Source organism: Gasterosteus aculeatus, chromosome X (assembly GCF_964276395.1).
Source record: "Gasterosteus aculeatus chromosome X, fGasAcu3.hap1.1, whole genome shotgun sequence".
NCBI lineage: Eukaryota > Metazoa > Chordata > Actinopteri > Perciformes > Gasterosteidae > Gasterosteus > Gasterosteus aculeatus.
In genome coordinates this window covers 18,766,407-18,786,144 of record NC_135698.1, presented here as the reverse complement: position 1 = coordinate 18,786,144, position 19,738 = coordinate 18,766,407, and the positions used below count along the sequence as shown (strand labels likewise).

Below are 19,738 nucleotides of genomic sequence, written 5' to 3'. Positions count from 1 at the left end.
TTATTTCTGTATTAAGGTATCTGTTTTTTATTTTTGGGAATTATTAATGGTCCATTTTAGAAACCAGATAGAGATGCAGGAGCGGCCTGGAGGCTTTGGAGTGCTGCTTGCACCGTGAAGTGTCATCTAACCCCCACTGGACCTGCAGAAAATGGCAACAGAACGCAATGTCCCCCATGTAATCTTAACAGCTCAGGCCAATGCTCCAATCTGTTTTGCTTGAATGATGGGGTTCTGAATTTGCTTAGACACATATAAAGCAAAGCTATGGACATTTGGAGGATCTGACAGCCAATTAAGACAAAACATTTTGTCCCTTTTTTCCTCAGTTGCGTGACTTCACAGAAACACATTTTCTGGATGAACAGGTCCGATCTATAAAACAGCTTGAAGACTGGATATCCGACATGCGCCACATGGGAGACCCACGGAGCCGCGTGGCCGAGTACCACTTTCACAAACACACTGTGGCTCGCAGAGAAGTTAAACTACGCTGATGAACATCCTGTTGGAGCTGGATGCCAGATAATGCTGCTTTATTTATGTTTGTAAGCTGTTCATCAGCTTCAAAATATCCAAAAGGCACCGATGGCTCTCTAAACTGGACTACTGCAGACCTCTACTGTTGTTACAGCAAATATCTCAGGGGAAAAGGTTGATTCTCTATCTGTTCCTTGTATAATACAATATAATAGTAAACAAGATTAGATATTTTATTGCGAAAACCCCCCCAACTTAATACATGATACATAAGTTTTATTAAATCTAACACTGATGGAAATAATACTGAATACATTGGAATATACTCTTTGGCTTTCGGTCATTGGGTTTTTTATTTTATCTTCACAGTTGAGCGGTAAATCTCAAATGCTTTTAAAAGTAGGTTAATTGTTCTTTAGGAGCTTAACACAAAGTAAAGATTAACTACTGTATTTGCAACGAGTACTATTGCAGTTCAGATGTAACATCAATTAGTGCGTGTTTGTGTGAAATATTTCGAATGCCACTTGTATACAACAACAGTCCGTCACACCTTGTTCCCGCCGCCCTGCTCGTTCCCTCCTCCCGCCTTGTTCACGCCCCCTTGCACCAACACGCCCAGCAGGTCCCCCTCAGCCAATGAGATCCCGGAATCATTTGGTGAATGTTGCTGGTTGGTTTCTTGCCGCGGTGACGCTGACGTGGAAACGGTGTTTGCGTTGTTGTTGTTGCTGCCGCTCGGCCCACCGTTGGTGCCCCCGTTGCTTGATCTCACGTTGGTGCTGAAGTTGCCATGGTTACTAAAACTCATGTGACTTGTACCGTTGCAGAGGCCTGCCGTCGTGCCCGCGCTGCTGGTGGTCGCTGCGTTAATGCTGCCGGAGCTGCTGTTGGGGTCACCGGGATTTGTCGCTGCTTTTCGGGAAGGAGGAGTGAACGAGAACACCCTCTCCCCCCCTTTTCCCGCGGCCCGAGCGCTCGGGGGCCCGGCCTGTCCTTCCGCTGACGGGAGCGCGTCGAGAATAAGCCGGGGTGGAGGGCGGCGAGACAGCAGGCCGTGCCCGGGTCTCAGTTTAGATATCGGGCAGAGTACTGGTGGAGGGTCCGGGAACGAGAACATAGGGGTGTTCGGGACTTCTCCGTCCTCGCTCAGCCAGGGGAAAGCGGAGGAGGGCGGCGGGGGGACGTGGTTGGGGGTGTCGGGAGGCAGCAGCTGCGAGCCGGCCGTCTGAGGAGCCAGCGAGCTGCAGCTGCGGCCCCAGTCGTTCTGGGTCCGCCGGGCAGGTCGTGGGCGAGGCACCGCGGGGGGGCCGCAGTGGATGGGTGTCTGCGGGCAGCTGTAGCAGCCGGGCCTCTCGTACAGGGGCACGGTGGAGAAGGCGTAGTCGGGATCTTGCTCGTGGGTCAGAGGCTGGCGGCTTGGACCCGGAGTTAATGGGCCCTCTGGGTGCAGGTAGAGAGGGAAGCGGCTCAGCGGAGCTCCGGGGCGGCGGCGTAGCAGAGGGACCCGGGAGGAGCGGGGGAAGTTCGGGGACTGGACACCAAGGAGACGACCCAGCCCTCCGAGCAGCGGGGTGGAGTAGTTTGCTTCCTCGTGCTCTTTAATTTGCTCCAGATTGGACTGAAACTCCATTTCCTCCTTGGGAACACTAGTTTGGATCAAATAGGTGGTTGTATGGTTTTAAAAGTATTTTCTTTTTTGGTTTTTACAATTGTTTGCAAGAAAATGAAAATCCTCCCCGAACCTGATATCCAGGGCTGAGCCCATGAAGGAGGGTTTGCGGTGTTCAGCGCTGGCGGCCGTGTAGGGAGGCTGAGGCTCACACTCATTCCAGTACACATCCCTCTCCACCAGCGGCAGGCTGTCGTACATCTCATCCACAGACAGCATGGACACCTGAGAGACGACAGCAGATCAAAAACCCAAACAACAGTCCCGCCCCGTATCTGCGGCTGAAAAAAGTGGACGGAACCGTTTCAATCCCAACCTGTAAATTGCGATCGACCAGCCAGTTGGTTTCGAAGTCATCGTCGTCTTCGCCGAAAGGGTTTATGAGTTGCTCAGCCACCTGAGAGCCACGAGCCGGGATAAGAACAGAGCACAGTGCAGCTCAAGAGGGATAACGCAACTAACGCTCCACGTGCGGCCATCGGCGAGACTTGAACCTCACCTTTAGCCAACCAACGTAGAAGAAAAACTGCAGCAGCGTGAAAACGGGCAGGTAGAAGTCCAGATCGTGACCCGAGTAACCTTGAGCCGGATCCAAGAATTGCCGGCCAATCAGACAGGCCAGGAAGAAGCTGTAGACCGCCACCGTCGCCACCTGGATAAAAATACCCATGTTCAAGTAGCGTTGAGAAAACTGCCCCATGTTGATTGTTTGTCATTGTGAGTCAGCTTTCTAATTCAAAAAACCGAGGTAATGCAAGTTGACATTCTTTACAGCCCTCCTAATCATTCACAAAATAAGAACCGTTGAATCACTTTGCAAAGGCATCTACTATACTCCAGTGACAAGACAGAATATCAACCAAACCTGAGTGTAGACAAGAGGCAGGCTGATCCAGTCGTAACCGTACAGCTTCATACACTTTGCCCGTAAGCTGTTCAACTCCTGAACAGAGAAGAAAAGAGCAAAAGAAAAGAAAAATGACTTTTAAAGAAAAGGCCTCAGAACGAGGGGATGTTCAAGGCTTTAGGCCTGCCGGCGGATGCACATAAGGCCCTACAGTGAGAATGGCTGTGAGAGCCACGTCGTTGTTGATGCGACCCTCAGTCCGAGCCCTCAGAGCCAGGCTGACGAACCACATGCAGGGAACCCAGAACTTGTTGTGAGGAGAGCGCAGGTCCTCCAGGTGCCTCAGCTCGTCTGACGTCATCAAACCTGAGCGACAAAGAACACAATGGAACGACTCGTAGTCATTCATGTAACATTAAAATAGCACAACCACATCAGAGGAAAAGTACGTAAGTCGGAACCAGGGCTATGCTGGCCGACCTCACACAGTCTCGTTTTAATTGTGCAGAAGGATTCGGCGGATTTGGACGCGTGTTCGTCGTACCTGCCTGCACCACGTGCTCCATGGTGGGAAACCTCTTGTAGACGGCTGTGCTGATGGAGCGGTAGATGAGCACTCCAGAGAGGTTGGCGTATCGCATCAGGGTCCGTCGGGTCAGCTTGGAGGCCTCGTCAGCTCCCCGAACATGGCCGCCCACTAACGCTGCCAAGCGGTCGGGCCAGGGGACGTTCTCAAACTGGCCCCACCAACGGGACACGACCAAGGTGACATAGAAACCTGGTAACAAAAAAAAGAACTGCATGCCAACCTCCTGTGATGGTTTCCAGGAAACATGGTCTTGGATTGAGATTTCGATTCCTGAAACAATCGGCCTCAACTCACCCAGCACGAAAGACACTGGGATGAGTTCTGCGTAGCGGTCACAGTATATCGACAGCTTCTCAAACAGCCTTTTCTGATCATCGTTCATCACAAACCTGGGGGAGGAAACATCTTTTGAGTCCATAACGACTAAAACACAGAATGTTTTCCATAAAAACCTTTTGTTACACTATTTTCTTCTGTCTTTTAAATCTCTTAAAATCATTTGCTGCTTAGATAATATACAGACATATCTAATTAAAACAGAAAAAACAGTTTTCGTTGGAACATACATATGTTTTTATGACATGTTATGGAAATAGGAAAACAGGCAGGTTCTACAAGACACAAATCATTAAATAGCAAAAAGAAATGTTTGAAACGATGTCTCAGCTACGTCGTTCTTTTTCTGCAAAGACAGCTGAACAATTCCAACTGTCGAATGCAACCTTCAATTCACTAAATCTAAGTGACCCTTGACAAAGACGTTTAGGAAAGAAGTTACCGGAGTACCTATAAACAATACTGAAGAAGTAGTAGAGAAGAGTGAAGATGATGAGCTCTCTATACAGCAGTTTATAAATGCTGCCCTTCCAACGCAGCAGCAGGTGAAAGAAGGTCCCCAGACCGGCATCGGCAACCCTGCGGGAGTACGTCACGGTCATGGCTGCTCGCGGGCCGACTGGCTGGGGGACTGTGGTGGGACATGAAGGAAACCAGTGTGCCGGTGTTCTCTGGGCCTCGACTGAGCTCAAGGTCAGCGATCAACCATGATCTCATAGGGCCAATTTGAGCACAGATCTAAAATGATAAAGTTACAAAACAGAACAGCATTATGTATTCACTCTTCAATCAAATCAACTCCATTTTTGCACAATAAAAAAGAAAGATACCTCTTTTTCATGGATCCAAAACACATGAATATACCTGAAGAGAGGTTCGCAGGACCACAACAGGCAAATACAATATTTAAGGTTCTCCCACAGAAAACCTTTTTTACTCACCTCACCAAATGAAAACTTCCTTCCATCAGTGAGATCAGCAGCGTTTGGTGGAATGAAGCCGGAAAGAAAAGGAGAGCAAAGGACTCCTACAGCTCCGGTCATTTGACGTGTTAATCTGTTTCAGCAACAAAGCTGCATTGTGAGGCCAGGTCCTGTTAATCTGAGCAAATCTGGGTACAGCACAGCGCCCACACTGCCCCAAATCGGTCGGTCAAAGGCACGAGTGGCGTGTAGCTGTTGTTCACGTTTATGTCAAGTATAACTCTATGAAAGCGCTTGCTTAAAGTTTAACTTCTAGTTCGTTTCCTCTGGCTTTTGGGTGAGCACACAACCGTGTTCTGATGTCTTCATTTCAGTCAACACCTAGAGGGAACCTTGGTGACATTAGGTTTGAAGTTTGTGTGAGTTTTTCCTCATGGAAAGCTCTTGATCGGGGTGCGACTGCGTGTCCTCCCCCCTCTGCTGGAAGAAATGTGCACAGCCGTGCTCTAACTGGCCAGTGTGTGTTAGTGATTAACCCTTCCTGTGTAACCCGGAGACCCAAAGCGGAGAGAAGTGCGGGCAGAGTTCAATCTCCAGATTATCGAAGCACGATTTCAGCAGTTTTCGCAGGTTTTTGATGCTCTCGCGTCAATTGGGGATCATATTGGAACAGTTTGGTGAGTCAATTACGTGTGTTTCTCTGGCCTCAAATCATCCCTGGTTGAGTTTCTCGCACTCCTCGTGTGCGATAGTGGCATGACACTGTTTTTTAACTTACGTTGAAGTAATATTTACACTGGGTATCTCACAAAGAAACACATTCCTTTAGCATGATAGTCTGCGAATAAAGGAGCCAGAGTGCCTGTGACACGTGTGTAAGCTATTCAAACGCTGTAGAGGTCATGACTTCTCCACCGACTACTGCACGACTGTGTGAAGTTTGAAAACCTTATTTATGTGATTCTTAATTGCATTTTGACACTCCCCCCCTACAGATATCAGAATGGCTAAATGCCACTCACAATACATCTGACTGACATCTAGAAGTTTCCCAGGAGCCTCTGAGAGAGACATGGATGCTTTGGAGGGAATTCACAGCGTCCGGATTTCTTCTTCTCCCCCGTCTTCTACGACAGCCGCTCCAGGATATGAAGTCCTCAGAGCAGGGAGATCTGGAATAGCGGTGTATTCCTCTGCGGTGTTCTTCGGGACACCCGATACCCTCGGAAAGCCAGCCGACACAAACCAGTCCAGCAGGCAAACTGAGGAGGAAGGCTGCATTGTTGGACGGTGAGGGGTTTTGATTCCATAAAGGCAAAGAATTATTGGTTTAAAATGTAACATTTTGAAGTGTATAGGATTAGTGCTAACAAGCTCTTTATAAAGTCGAGCACTATGGCTTTATATAAAGCATAGTGCTTCACCCTCTACCATATTATACATCCATACCAACAACAACCAAAAACTCCCACACGTGGTTCAATTACACTGGATGTAAAGCGGAACTCAACTTGTGACCGCATTGGAAACGGATTATTTCGGTGTTCAAGTGAAATGACTACACATGCAAACAAACACAGGTGGATTTAGTCCTTGCAGCCCATTCGTAGACGTATAGCACACGTTCAGGCAGCTTTTCAGTCAGTGAGCCTCCTGCGAGGTCGCATCAGGACTCACTTCAATTTGATTTGTGTTTCCTTTATTAGAGGGCACAGGGCAGAGCTGACAGGAAATGAGAGGATTACCGTTGGATGGAGGTGGATGGAGCATGATTACAAAGGGTATTCCAGGCAGATTCAGACTCTTGTTTATGTTTTGTGAAAAATATGCACCTTAACTTTTGAAACTAATGTGACCCGGGTATGTAGCATGCAGAATATTATACAAATGTAAAATAATAGTACCCGTCACTGCGCGTTGGTGGACAACCATTTATTTGGCATCTGTGCACTGCAATCCTTCCATCTATTAAGGTGTCTTCTATAAGACATTCCATTTAGTTGGCAACATACATGATATCTAAATAATTTATTCTGTTAGTGTGTTTCACACACAGAAAAATTGGCGCCATGTATTCCAGCATATAAAGAATGAAAGAAAAAGAGAACATATTGCCCAGGAAGTGCAGCTCCACATTCTTCCCTTTAGAGGTTTTAGGGATTAGAGGACCAATCAGGACCGTAATTGTCCATTTGGAGAGGATTTTACGTTAACCGAACGTGTTGAGCTTCACCTGCCCGCCATACGAGCCAGGTGAGCGCGTCTCAGGTGATGCGCAGACCGGCCCTCCGCTCCACGGCGCTCGTTGGGAGGGGATGCGCGGTCATGTGACCGGCGCGTGAAGGGCAGGGACGGAGCACAGGCAACAAGCGGGGGTTGGTTTCCTTCAGCCGGGACACAACGACACGGGCTGCGGGGACGAAAACGTGTCCGAAGCGGATGGAAAGTGTTACGAAAATCTGCGTTACACTTAAAAAAAAAAAAAATCGCAGTTTTTCTTTTTTGTTCGTTGTCAGCATTTCGCCGCTGTTGTCGTGAGTCGTCTACGTCACAGCGTCCGCATTCCTGCGCTGATTTCAAACAGCTGGGAGTTTTTTTTGTTTTGTTATTGAAACCAGCTCACGTTCGCTCGGTTTGTTCACCATTTATTTAATTTAAAGTAACGAGAAGAAGAACTGGAGGGCAGAAGCTGACGGATACGCAGCCCGGGTGGAGGAAGGTGGAGGTTTCTCTGCTGTCCCGGGCTCTGACAGGGTAAGGCCGGATAATGGGGCTGATGCAGTAGCAGCGGGTCTAAACCTGCGGTCCGCGGTCTCTCCGGGGTCGGTAACTGGTGATCCCAGTGACAGTAACTCGGAGGTAAAAACGATTCTTTGGATGTAAATAGGTGGATGTTGCAGGACACAGACATGCGGTCAATTTCAAACTGATGAGAAGCAAAGGAAAACTGAATTGGGAAACCTGTGAATGAACTTTATAATTACATGTGAAGTGTAGTTGTTTGGTACAGTGTAATGTTCTTAACATTTAAACTGTATTAACCAATATTTAACCAATAGATCAGCAGCCTTGCAATAAAAATACTCTGACTTGATAAATTGGCCAATATTTGCCATATTTCTTGTTGTTGAAACATCGGCTAGATACAAGGTAGATGAAATATTAGAAACACTAATACAGAAGAGTCCCTCAAATAGTTTAAGGATAAGGATTTGATTCATTTTACGTGTACCTGGTAAATATTTTACTACTGCAAATAAAGACTTACTCATTTCCTGTTCCTTGTTAGGGTCCCTTTCTGTTTATCCATTTGTGAAGCTGCACTAAACTGAAAAAGGCCCAATGTACAGTACAACACAAATTTTTGTGTTCAATTTGTACGGGAGTTATATTTGTATAGTAGAAACAGCTTTTTAAGTAGATCTTAAAAAGTTGTTGCTGTTTTTTAAGCAGCCCTTCTGGCACCCACAATTAAAACACACACTTACACAATGACCCACAGCACAAAGGATTCTGGAGCAACACACTGTGAGGTAATCATGGATTATCATTACATCAACCTAATGTCATGTTCGACTGTGCTTGATAGCAACTCTGTTTTTGGAGTGGATACAGTCTTTGTTCTTTTATGTTAGGTTGGTAGATCTGGATCCAGAGCCCAAGTCCAGACTGGAGGGAGGAGGCAAGGCTGGGCCCCCCTCCGGCAGGGACCATGGCGACCTCTCCCGGCTTCGCAGCCTCTCGCTGGAGATCAAAGAAAAAGAAATTAGAGAAAAGGGCTCGGAGATCCTCAAGGAACAGCTGGATGCTGCGAAGAAGGTGTTGTTGCAAACGCACAAAGACACACTCGAACCATTGTGCGACCCGTAAAAATGTCGACGATGCAAATGTCCTTCCTTTTTCAAACGCGATTGTGAAATTTTCCCCACACAATTCAGGAACTGAAATTGAAGGACAGGGAGTGTGAGCGTCTGTCGCAGGTCAGGACTCAGCTGGAGCAGGAGCTGGAGGAGCTGACTGCCAGCCTGTTTGAAGTGAGCGATCATTTACACACTTGGCCCCCGATGATCAGTGATGATCAAATTCATCATTTGCATCCCAGTGAAAACATTTAGGTTTAGTGTCAACTTTTACGTATTTCGCCTCTCCATTGTAGAGAAGTAGTACAAAAAAGACAGCGTGAAAGAGTTTAAATCTATTCATATCAACATTTTAGGATATGATCAACGGATTTCCCCAAATGTTGTAAAAATCTTTGTTATAAAGAGAAAAACATGCGTATCCTCAAACTCCCCTATTGTATTTTGATTTTCCACATTGCAGAAATGATAGCAAGCTAAATTTACCTTCATGTAAATTGGAGATGCTGGAATCAGTTTGTTTTTGTTTTCATGTGTTTGCTCATTACAAATAAACAATTTGTGTAGTTAACATATAAATTGTTCGTAGACTTTTAGAAGTAGACATTTATTTTTAGCTACATGTACAGTTATAAATGACTTCAAAGTAAACAAAAGCTTGTTGTGTAATGTTGTCGAGGTCTAAAAGTCACTTATTACTGCTTTTAACATTTCAACACATTGGCCATTTTAAAGAACAACGTTCAAGATATCCAATTTTCTTTTTTAAAACCCGCAGTATAAACAAACGGGCTGCGTGATAATGTTTCTTCATCCCAACAGGAAGCTCACAAGATGGTGCACGACGCAAACGTCAAACAAGCCGCAGCGGAGAAGCAGCTGAAGGAGGCTCGGGGAAAGGTGTGTGCGACGTTTCTGTTTCTCTACTGCCATTAAAACTTATTTAAACTTATTAAAGCTAAGTGATTTTAATAACTTTGTTTCATTTCAAATGTATTCATAGCGGCATAGCTATTTCTCAATTGACCTAAAATGTCTTTAAGTTGCTATTAAAGTTTATAATAAAGTTAGTGTTATTATTATTTCTCTTTTTGTCTTTGACTTTTGTCGTTAGATTTTTTTCTTTTTTGCTTCTGTGCCCTTTCTGCCCTTTTCTTTCCCAGATTGACGTTCTGCAAGCCGAAGTGACAGCGCTCAAGACTCTGGTGCTGACTTCGACGCCTTCTTCGCCAAACCGCCAGCTGCATCCACAGCTGCAGCCGTCGGGCACCAGGGGGGCGTACAAACACGTCGGAGGACACGTCCGCAACAAGAGTGCAAGCGGTGCCTTTCCAGGTTTACCTGGACAACCAGAAGCTTCTTCGGTTTGCATTCCGCCTGCGGCCAAAGAGGACAGAGAGGTAACCTTTTTATGAATGTACGTTTTGCCTCTCTTCTCCTTTGTGCGTTTCTCCGTTTCTTCCCCTCGTGCCACTTGTATCTCCCTCGGCTTCTACCTGCCCTCCGAGTACTAACCTCTCCTGGCTGGTTCCTCCTGTCTGTCTCTTCCTCTCTCAGCCTGCTGTTCCTGCTCTCCTCTCTCTGATACTCTGCCTTGTTCCTGGACGATCTGTCACTGTGACCTTTGACCCTTACTGGCAGGGGCAGTGTAATGACAGCAGACAGGTAACTGCATCTCTCTGACGGGGCCTCACAACGCCCTGAAAAGGTCGGACGTGCTTTTTGTTACACAAAACCAACTTAAATGGCCGGACACGCGGCAACATTTAGAAACGTCGAACCAAACCATCGACCAAAAGCTCGTATAAATAATCCTAAATTATTTTTGTAACTTGATGGCAGTTTGTTTGCTTCTGTCTGTTCTGAGCCAAGTATTGTGTATGAGGTTGGAGAGGATTCTGAATCCCCAATGAAAGGGGTTTGTGGTGCTAAATGACAAGCAGTCCAACAAGCAAGTCTGATTGATTGATTGTTTCCTTTTTGCAGCTGGACTCTGTTCTGTATGCAGAGTTTTTGCTGTGGAAGGAGAATCCAAGTGTAGAGCGCTCCTCCGCCTTCTTGAGTCGCATCCACAGAGAAGACATTGGGCCCTGCCTCTCCTTCACCAGATCTGAGGTCAGACTGCCTTTCTTATTCTCCTTGTTAGAAGCCGGGCCGTCCCAATGCCACATTTCCCCACCTAAAACGATCCCAATTCCTGTCCTCCGCAGCTGTCGCAGCTGGTGCAGAGTGCGGTGGAAAACAACTCTTTGACCATCGAGCCTGTGGCCATGTCGGCGGTACCGATGGTCAAAGCCTCCGCTATAGAGTGCGGGGGCCCGAAGTGAGTTTGTCACGACGACATCGATCCACGTTGTCCCGGCCGTCACCATTCACTGCTAAACGATGCCAAACTCGGACCCCAAGAACCCTCTCTCTCTTCTTTTGAATCTCCCCCTGATGATTAGTGGTCTAATAGCTGGTTCCTTCCCACGTATCTGAGAGGGGTTTAATTAACGGGAACATTTCTAATGACTGTGTCTGATTTGAGATAATCTTTTCTTTCCAGTGGCTTTAGGGCAGCAATAGAGACGTAAGTCCTCTCAGGAACAATCACTCATGTTCACTAACACAAATGACTGTAGCATGAAGTTTGTCTACCCAGGCGTCTGATGGGTTAATATCTAATCTATAAATTCATGACGTGTGCATGTGTGTGAATATATACCAATGGACCTTTTCCTCTTCCTCTGACTAGCTGAGTGTGCACTAATCATTTTTGTGTTGCTGTTTCTCATGTTTCTGTCTGGAATGTGTTCACTCTTAAGTCTTAATTCAAAGTTGCCCAAGTTTCATTGTTAACAATACCGGATGGGATTTTACTCGTGTTTGCTGGGATTAAACAGCGTCGGCGTGTATCCCCCCCCCCCCCCTCCGCCGACGCTGTAAGGATCTGACCACTGATCTTTCCATTTGTAGAAAATGTGCATTAAGCGGCATGTCGCGCCTCTGCAGACATCGCATTAAACTTGGCGACAAGGGGAGCTACTATTACATCTCTCCTTCCAGCCGAGCACGGGTAACCATCACCTAATCTCTGTAATCTTTGTTTGACGCACAGCTGCTAAGTGTCAGTACGTGTGACCTCCTCCTTATTCTCACCTTTCTAGATCACCGCTGTTTGCAATTTTTTTACTTATATCCGCTACATCCAGCAGGGCCTGGTGAGACACGATGGTAAGTGGACAGTAGCATGTTCTTAGAATGAATCTGTTGTGCCTCCTTGGCCCGGTTGTATTCGGGCCGCTGACACGCTGCATCTTGCCTTGTTGTCTCTTTGCCTTCGTCCAGCGGAGCAGATGTTCTGGGAGGTGACGCGTCTCCGCAGGGAGATGACTGTGGCCAAGCTAGGTTTCTACCTCACGGACCTGGGCTAGACGGCCCAAAGGACCGCACAATCCCAGGACCTTGATTATTCAAGGTCAGGGCTCAACTGTGGTGACCAACTGTTGTTTGATCAGTTCTTGTAGCTGGAGTTGTACAGAATTAGTGTTGCAGCAGAAGTTGATCAACAAGGGAAGTAGAAAACGTTCATGTGCCACTTGACGAGTTAAACCAGCACCGCTAGAAAGAAGTAAAACATAACATGACTTTAATCACTCTGGTATTCCCGGTAACGTCAAATACATTTTCTGTTACACTGCAGGCATCCAGAAACTGAGAATTGTTACTTTCTCTGAACGTCCCCAGCGGAGTGCAAATAGACAATGTTTCAAGCTCAAGCCGTTACTCTGTTGAAAAGATGAGCACAAACAAGGAGAGCCGTGCAGAGGGTTAGTTGGTCTCTTACCTCAAGTATCACATACTTGTATAACCATGTAATATAATCATTTTCCGGGGAGATTGACAATATTTATGGTCTTTCCGCAGAACAATTTGGGTTGTTTTCTTTATTTTGACATAAATAGAATGCTCACTAGCATCTCCTGATGACGGTCAAACACCACAGGCTTTTGGTCCGAATGCTGTTGCTGCACTACTTGTTCTAGATGCCTTGTAATAACACGCGTGTGACCTAAACTTCTTAATCAAAAATAGTGTAAATGACTTGAATGACATCTGCACGCTCAAAACAGTTTTACAATATATTCAGAAAATAAATGTGCTTCAATAGGTCATTACAATATGCACAACCTTTGCAATGAGGAGTATGTACATATAAAAGCCATGTGACTTTGCATGGATGAATTACATATTACACGGTGTATATTGTTTACACGTCGTAGTATAGATTTGTTAATGTCCAATGCAGAAAACGAGCCAATAATGTTCAAAATGATATGTTGTCAAAATGCAATAACTGCTTCTTCGCCTTCTGTAGGGCTTTAATGGTCCCAAACCTCAGTGTACTGATGATTACAACACTCCATTAAAGACAACGCATCGCAGCCTCACAACATCCCCCTTTTTGAAGTGTGTGTAATTTCTGTGTCTTGTTTGACGGCAGATAAATGAATTCGCTGGTTCGATCTCGACTCTTTCTTGCGTTCTGTGGAGTCTGGACTAAAGTTTGGGAAAGGTGATTCATTTTAAAACTAGAGCAGTTTCTGTCAGGGCAGCACGCTGACTTGGCTTTGGATTAATACGTCACATGGATCCTGGTTGCCTCGATGCTAAACGCACAGTTACTTAACGTGTTTGTAAGCAGGAGTCCGGCACAGGGCTACACGGGAATATCCCGCTCACAGAGGCTGTATGAAAATCGCTTTTTGGGGCTGACATTCCAGTAAGCTGTTTGTTTCCGGATTGAAAGGACTTTTGTAAGCTTGTTATTGTGTTTATGGCCTCATGGTACATATTACAAGTGTAAATAAATAGTTTGACCTGGATTGGTCACTGATGGAATGTGCTGTCCGAGGCCAGAACACGTGATCACATGAGCAGGTCATGTTTTATAGGTCAACAGCAGCAATAACATTTGTCCAGCCTTAATGTTCTACAAAACAAAAACAAAAAAATATTCTTACGCTACAGATCAATACATTTGCAACTTAAAATACCAAACCCAGTAGGATGCTCGAATACCTTAACAGAGAAGTTTAGCCCAAACACTTTAACTTTTCCCCTGGCAACATTCCGCATTGACCAAGTCTTCTTTCTTGGGAAAATATCTGCAAGAGAGAGATTTAGTTATTCAAATTAAACTTAAATTTTACAGATACAAATGAACAATTTATACAACATGTCAGGCCCTACCCTTTCCGTAAGAAGTTAATTTCGTTGTGTTGTGGGTTCCTTTTTAAAAATGCAATTATTACGCTCATGAACAATGGACTTTTTAGATATGACAGCAAAACTCAATGAGAACACTGAAAGAAGGACTTCTAGTGGAATATGTTCACAGCGAGCGATCAGTACTAAGATAAAGGGTAACTTCTAACCTGGACGCTTTTATATTCTGACTGTTGTAGCGTGTTCATTATTTGCCTTTTTCCAATTAGTCATTATTCATTCTATCTGCATTACTGATTGTTTATAAAAGTTCTCATTGTGAAAGGTCAAGCCTGCAATATCGTCAAGAGAAGTATTATAGAGTGTATATATAGAAGTAAATCCCTAATCTCCTTAACGTGTGTTATCCACAGACCTTAAATCTGCCAGATCTCCAATAATTCAAATTAATTCCCATTTTAAGACTTATTCCTCCCTCCTATGGATGAAATAAGCCTTATTTTGAAGTCTTGTGAGTTGGTGTGTTGCCAAAAAATGACTATTGAGGCAAAGTCCCGCCCCTTTGCGGTCAACCATTGGAATTTCTTTTGTAAATAACACAATCTTGACAAAGTTACACATGTTTTTCTGATACAAAATCAGTCCTTTTTCAAGTCTTGGATCTACCTTACTATAATATGGTTTTGGTCCTCCCCTGATATTTACGTGTCACTTTTTCCTTGTAAAATAACAGGAAAAAATACCTGGACCTGTTACGTCGATTTGCACCTTCAGTGTCTTACCTTCGATAACAGAACACGATCATCAGCAGAGCCGCCACGCCGCCGGTCACCACGACCACTGCAGTGACGACTGAGACGACGGACGGCGAGGAGGGTTCTGTGCACACACACAGAGAGATGCTTTATGTTGTGCTCCTTTAAAGGATTTCTCTACTTCAACCCTACTTAACAAGAAAAAAGTCATTGGCACAAAATATCCAACACGCAAAAAAAGTGCTGAAAGAAGGGAGCCAAATAGTCGTAACCAACCTGAGCAGATAAAGGAACCTTGTGTGTTGAAACACTCCAGATGTTGTGGGCAGACGGAAGTTAGGTTTTTACATTCATCGATATCTGCAACGATCGGGCAAAGACACTCAAGTCGATGACGTAGCTAATGGCCGGTTCCTCACAAAAACAGAGCACGTTTCCCCTCAACATTATTTCAGAAGCTTTTGATTGCATTTAAGGACATCATCATTGAGATGGAAACTTTCAGCCTCGATCTTGTGTTTAGATCATTTTGTCGGATACTGTTTTCAAAGTCAAGAATAACTTTATACGTCAAATGTCAGGCCAGTGCTGATGAGATGCCACCACAATGCTGAGAGAACTATGAACAGCTACAATTCCATGACCGCTGGGAAAAGATCATGTGAAGAGATCAAAAGAGTTTTCTTTAACATATGAATGTCAAGATCACTGCGATTTTGCAAACAAACTCTACCTTGCTGCACTGGTGTTAAAATAATGTCTTTCTATTCCAGACTTGTCACGAGGCGCTAGTTCAGTCTTGGTACCTTGACAAGTTGGGGCCGAGGGGCTCCACTGCCGGCTGTTTGGATCACAGCTGACGGATGAAGATCCCAGCAGCTCAAAGCCAGAGTGACACTGGTAGAGAACCACAGAGTCACAGAGCAAGGAGTAGCCGGATTGAACTCTGGGTATCAGACCGCAGTCGGGATCTGTAAGAGCGAGCGGAAATGTTCACGGGACGACGCGTGGACCGACCTGACGTCGTTTTATTGTCCACCTTCTCACATGAGTCTGGTTCCTTCCACGGGCGGAGGTCCAGGTGGGAGATCAGCGGGTGCGAACAGGGCAGCATGTCCTCCGGCCTCTCGGTGCGCGAGAACGGGTCCGCGGGGACATGAGTGATGTGGCTGTTGTCACAAATGATTCGGGACAGAGAGACGCCGTGCAGGTGTCTCCTCTGGGGGCCGGTGAACACTCCTTCCCTCTCCCACCAAAACCTGCAGAGACCAAAAGAAATCTGTCTCTAAATGTGCATTGAAACCGCCATAACGTTCCATTGGAGGATTTGTTGTGACCTGTCCCCGTCTCTCAGCGCTCTGAACTGTCTCGCCAGCAGGCAGGACAGCAGAGGTCCGACTCGGCCTCCAGGGAGAGCGGGCTCGGAGATGGCCCCGACCCACACGTCGATGTTGTGCGGCGTGCCGTATAGGAGCTGCAGTTTGTGGGCCAACGTGAAGTTAGTCAGAATTTCGGCCAGTTCAGAAGTGGTATTCGGAACGGAGAGGCTGCAGGACCTTCTCCATGACCCGTATCCTAGTGGGGGGGGGACAGGAAGCCTCAAATACTGGGTTTCAACTACCTGAGAAAAAAGAAACTACCACTACCAAGTGTTTCCACCTGAGATTCAATCATTAAACATGTAAAATGTAACTCATTATTATAAGGTTATAACCCCATTGTCTTAGTAGGTTTCCATATTCCTACACTATTAATAAATTGTTTTTTCATCTTTAAATATCTGCTCCGTATTAAATGTTTTTGCCCTTTAGCAACCTGTTACATACATTTCAGTCAAATATTACCCTGGTATAGAAATTTTAAAATACTCGCTATTACCTAGTTGTTGTTGTTTTTTCATTATGACACTATAACCATGTTATTACTGAGGTGTAAAGTAAAAAGCTATAGTGATAAAAACACTCTATTGTGCCAGTAGAAAAAAAGCTAATACCAGGCAGGCCGTGATCCCGGCCCCTCTGGAGATTAAGGGCCCCGAGGTCCAGAGGCATCCCTCCCTGTGCCTGAAACAGCCTCTCTGTCAGCTCCTCCACCATCATCTGACCTGGGGTCTGCAGCTTCGCAGGAGAAAGCAGCAGGCCGCGCAGCACAGGGTCTATACCACCTGACACCAGGAGAAAAGAGAGAGACAACAGATAAGATCAGTAAATTGTAAAAAAAAACAAAAGTCATTTGAGTCAAATGTATAAATAACATATCATAGTCAGGTATGTTTTTTACCTTCCTGCACAACCCTCCAGGAGGCAAACAGTGAATGGTGCAGTGGCAGCTGGGGATGCTGGGAGTTGGTGGTGTATCCTGGCCCCAGCCTGGTCACCACTGGCTGCACGGTGACGTGGGCAAAGCGAAATGCTGCAGCTGCGAAGACGTTAGCAATGCTGGGATCCACCTCGGGATCATAACCCTCGTAGGGAGGCATCAGACGAGACATGGCGCCCTCACCGAGGACCCGCGGCAGGTAGTGCTCCCATGTTAAGATCTGCAAAGACCAAAAGAAGGTCAGAGCGCTGGCAATGCTCACGTATAGGTAGAAGTAAACAGACAGAAGCTGCCACCTGATGAACGGCTCCCATGATCTTGCGGGCCTCCTGGTAAAGCGTATCGGGGCTCCAGCGCGGGTTGATCAGGTGCAGCTCTTTGACCAGCCGGTTGTGCTCTCTCAGGAAGAGTGTGTGCAGCGCAATCATGCCCAGATGCTCATTGGCTCTTGAATCACCTAAGAAGCAAAAATCATTAAAAGAAGCTCAAGCGAAGCCTTCCGAGAACAGACAACTCCTCACAGTTACTTGCTCACCAGCCTGAAAGCAGGATGTGGTGTTCTCTTGCTGCCTGGATTTTTCCGATGCCCGCGAGGTGAGGGAGCTTCGGGGGCCGCACGGGTCCAGGTGAGCCTGTCGCCTTGGCAAATATGGCATGTAGGCCAGATCCCGGTCGGAGTGCTGGGAGTTGAGGGTCATTAAGCCCAGAGGCGATGAGCGGTTTCTCAAAGTCGAGGCCAGGCTCGTGGAGCTGCCGTACACCATGCTGGCGTCCACGAAGGAGGTGATGGCGTTGAGCTGCTCCCGGCGGCGATGAGTCGGGACTCCGGCAACACAGCTGGGAGCGGAGCGGAAGAAAGGCATGCAACTCTGGAAGCCACTGCGCGGATCTGACAGCGGGATCTGGGGAGAGACGCGAGTATGGTTTTGCAGGGAAAAAACAAAACAATTTTGTCATTATTCAATTCAAAATTCAAAAAATTGAAATATTCATTTAATGAGGTAAATCAAGCGTCTTAAGCCTACACATTTGAAGACACAAAAACAGTTTTATGTTGCAAAAAAAAAAAAAAAAAATTAAACTGCAGGAGATCAGGCCAAGAAGCAGCGGACAGCGGAGGGTACCTGTATGGGGAAGCAGGGCGTGTCGCGGCTGCAGGTGTGCGTGCAGTCCGCTCCGGTTCTGAACGAGGACCTACTGGGGCTCTGAGGCGTCAGCACCACGTCGTGATCAATCCACTGACCCCACTCCACCAGCAGGTGGGACAGAGTGGAGTCCAGAGAGATGTTGTCGTTGTGAGTGAACAGCACTTCCTGAGACACCAGCCGCACCTGCACACCGAACAAAGAGTTTGCATTTCGCCAGATGACTGAACAGAGAACGCCTGAGGGCTGTTGCAGGACTCCTACCGGAGGCAGACTGGCATTATGGTAGGTGTGCTGGGGGTCCCAGCCTCTGGGCATCCCCCACAAATCCTCGTACTCTGCAGGCAGCCAGCGGGAGTATGGGATGTTTGCAGCCCCCCATCTGGGATTATGTCTTAACAAGACGAAAACAAAACAGACACATCGCAGAGCAACAACAACTCTTATAAGCCGGCACGGTTGTTTTTTTTACTGTGTGGACAGGAACCTGTTGTTGCACTCTCCTGTGATGGATCTGTAGCGCTCAGACAGACAGTCTGTGTCACAGCTCGGCCTCTGCAGCTCAGCCGAGCAGCCGGTCACCTGCTGCAGATTCTCCATGTCTCTCTCACTCAGAAGCGCTTTCCAAACATACAGTTCATGTGTGATAGACAAAGAAATAATGACTATAATATTCAGAGAGAATAAAACGTTGGTTAATGAGATCTTTGGCTCCTGTTTAATGTCAGAAGACACCATCTTCTATGAATGTGTTTGTATCTATATTGTATATTTGTATCTTGTACAATGGCTGGATTCTGTAACCTCATTTACAACATATATGAGGATGTAAAAAGAAAAAGGCCCTCTGTGAGATGAGTAGATCAAATGCGTGGCGTCTGTACCCTGATGGTCCGGCTGCACCATGGTGTGAGTGTACACCATCTCTCTGATCAGCTCCACTGTGTTGTCCAACAGTTCTGCAGCCCTGATCTGGGCACTGGTCTTGGCTTCAGTCTGTTTGAACTGAGCCAGCAGGTCACTGGGTCTCAGAGCGCCTTCAGACACAGATTTCTTCACCCTGGAAGCGTTGAGAAGTAGAAAATGAAGATTCCAAATGGTTCCAAATGATTTCTACAGTGACCGGACGGTTTTCACCTTTCACTGGTGCGTGCGTAAGCAGCATCCGTCAGCTCAATCGCCCTCTGAAGCGCCTCCTCTACAAAGCCAGATCCTGGATACACAGCGCCTGACATTACCAAAGAAAAGGAAACCATAATTGCTGTTACAAATACCTTTCTAGTCCCGTCAGTGATAATCCACCAGGTATCCCACCGGAGGTGTTGGCAAAGACCCTGTTCAGAGAAGCATCGTCGGGGCAGGAGAGCAGGACCAGAGCCAGTCCAAGCAAAGAGACCTGAAACCACAACACACCTAATTAAATATCTCAAGAAATGTGCAACTCTGTTCGATCAGGGAGAAAACGACGCTCACCGTGAATGCTGCGTCCATCTAGAACATTAAAACTGATTAGCTTCAGGTTAAGAAAACTAATCACGCTCACAGGACCGACCGGCACTGACTCATGACTTATCTTGACAGCCAACCAGCGTGTGTGTGTG

At 46.4% G+C, this 19,738-nt stretch overlaps 3 protein-coding genes across 13 annotated transcripts; 1 reads left to right on the top strand and 2 right to left on the bottom strand.

Moving 5' to 3' along the window:
- Nucleotides 1–699: 699 nt before the first annotated feature.
- best1 (bestrophin 1) lies at nucleotides 700–5,268 on the bottom strand. Of its 2 annotated transcripts, XM_040161756.2 has the most exons (10): nucleotides 4,866–5,268; nucleotides 4,375–4,662; nucleotides 3,883–3,977; nucleotides 3,544–3,777; nucleotides 3,211–3,365; nucleotides 3,018–3,095; nucleotides 2,652–2,804; nucleotides 2,469–2,549; nucleotides 2,226–2,377; nucleotides 700–2,129 (listed from the first exon to the last, which is right to left on the bottom strand). In XM_040161756.2, exons 2-10 carry the CDS (start codon nucleotides 4,524–4,526, stop codon nucleotides 1,028–1,030), a joined length of 2,202 nt encoding a protein of 733 aa, XP_040017690.2. In that variant the 5' UTR covers nucleotides 4,527–4,662; nucleotides 4,866–5,268; the 3' UTR covers nucleotides 700–1,027. The 2 variants fall into 2 exon arrangements, with proteins under 2 accessions (XP_040017690.2, XP_040017689.2); XM_040161755.2 differs by having other exon boundaries at nucleotides 4,375–4,925.
- On the top strand, nucleotides 5,061–16,450 carry rab3il1 (RAB3A interacting protein (rabin3)-like 1). Of its 10 annotated transcripts, none has more exons than XM_040161778.2 (14): nucleotides 5,385–5,524; nucleotides 5,843–6,137; nucleotides 8,483–8,666; nucleotides 8,786–8,881; nucleotides 9,530–9,607; nucleotides 9,871–10,107; nucleotides 10,265–10,372; nucleotides 10,694–10,822; nucleotides 10,918–11,030; nucleotides 11,256–11,279; nucleotides 11,666–11,765; nucleotides 11,857–11,923; nucleotides 12,038–12,167; nucleotides 14,652–14,771. In XM_040161778.2, the coding sequence occupies exons 2-13, from the start codon at nucleotides 5,920–5,922 to the stop codon at nucleotides 12,121–12,123; spliced, it is 1,440 nt and encodes a 479-aa protein (XP_040017712.2). In that variant the 5' UTR covers nucleotides 5,385–5,524; nucleotides 5,843–5,919; the 3' UTR covers nucleotides 12,124–12,167; nucleotides 14,652–14,771. The 10 variants fall into 10 exon arrangements, with proteins under 10 accessions (XP_040017716.2, XP_040017712.2, XP_040017710.2 ...); XM_040161776.2 differs by lacking the exon at nucleotides 14,652–14,771 and adding an exon at nucleotides 12,393–13,212; XM_040161781.2 differs by lacking the exons at nucleotides 10,265–10,372; nucleotides 14,652–14,771 and adding an exon at nucleotides 12,393–13,212.
- epx (eosinophil peroxidase) lies at nucleotides 13,619–19,721 on the bottom strand. The gene is made up of 17 exons (XM_040161742.2): nucleotides 19,611–19,721; nucleotides 19,452–19,533; nucleotides 19,275–19,365; nucleotides 19,022–19,197; nucleotides 18,625–18,757; nucleotides 18,402–18,531; nucleotides 18,117–18,323; nucleotides 17,528–17,894; nucleotides 17,289–17,449; nucleotides 16,954–17,212; nucleotides 16,667–16,837; nucleotides 16,011–16,248; nucleotides 15,721–15,932; nucleotides 15,480–15,644; nucleotides 14,950–15,033; nucleotides 14,701–14,797; nucleotides 13,619–13,857 (listed from the first exon to the last, which is right to left on the bottom strand). Exons 1-17 carry the CDS (start codon nucleotides 19,626–19,628, stop codon nucleotides 13,800–13,802), a joined length of 2,649 nt encoding a protein of 882 aa, XP_040017676.1. The 5' UTR covers nucleotides 19,629–19,721; the 3' UTR covers nucleotides 13,619–13,799.
- Between the last annotated feature and the right edge of the window lie 17 nt (nucleotides 19,722–19,738).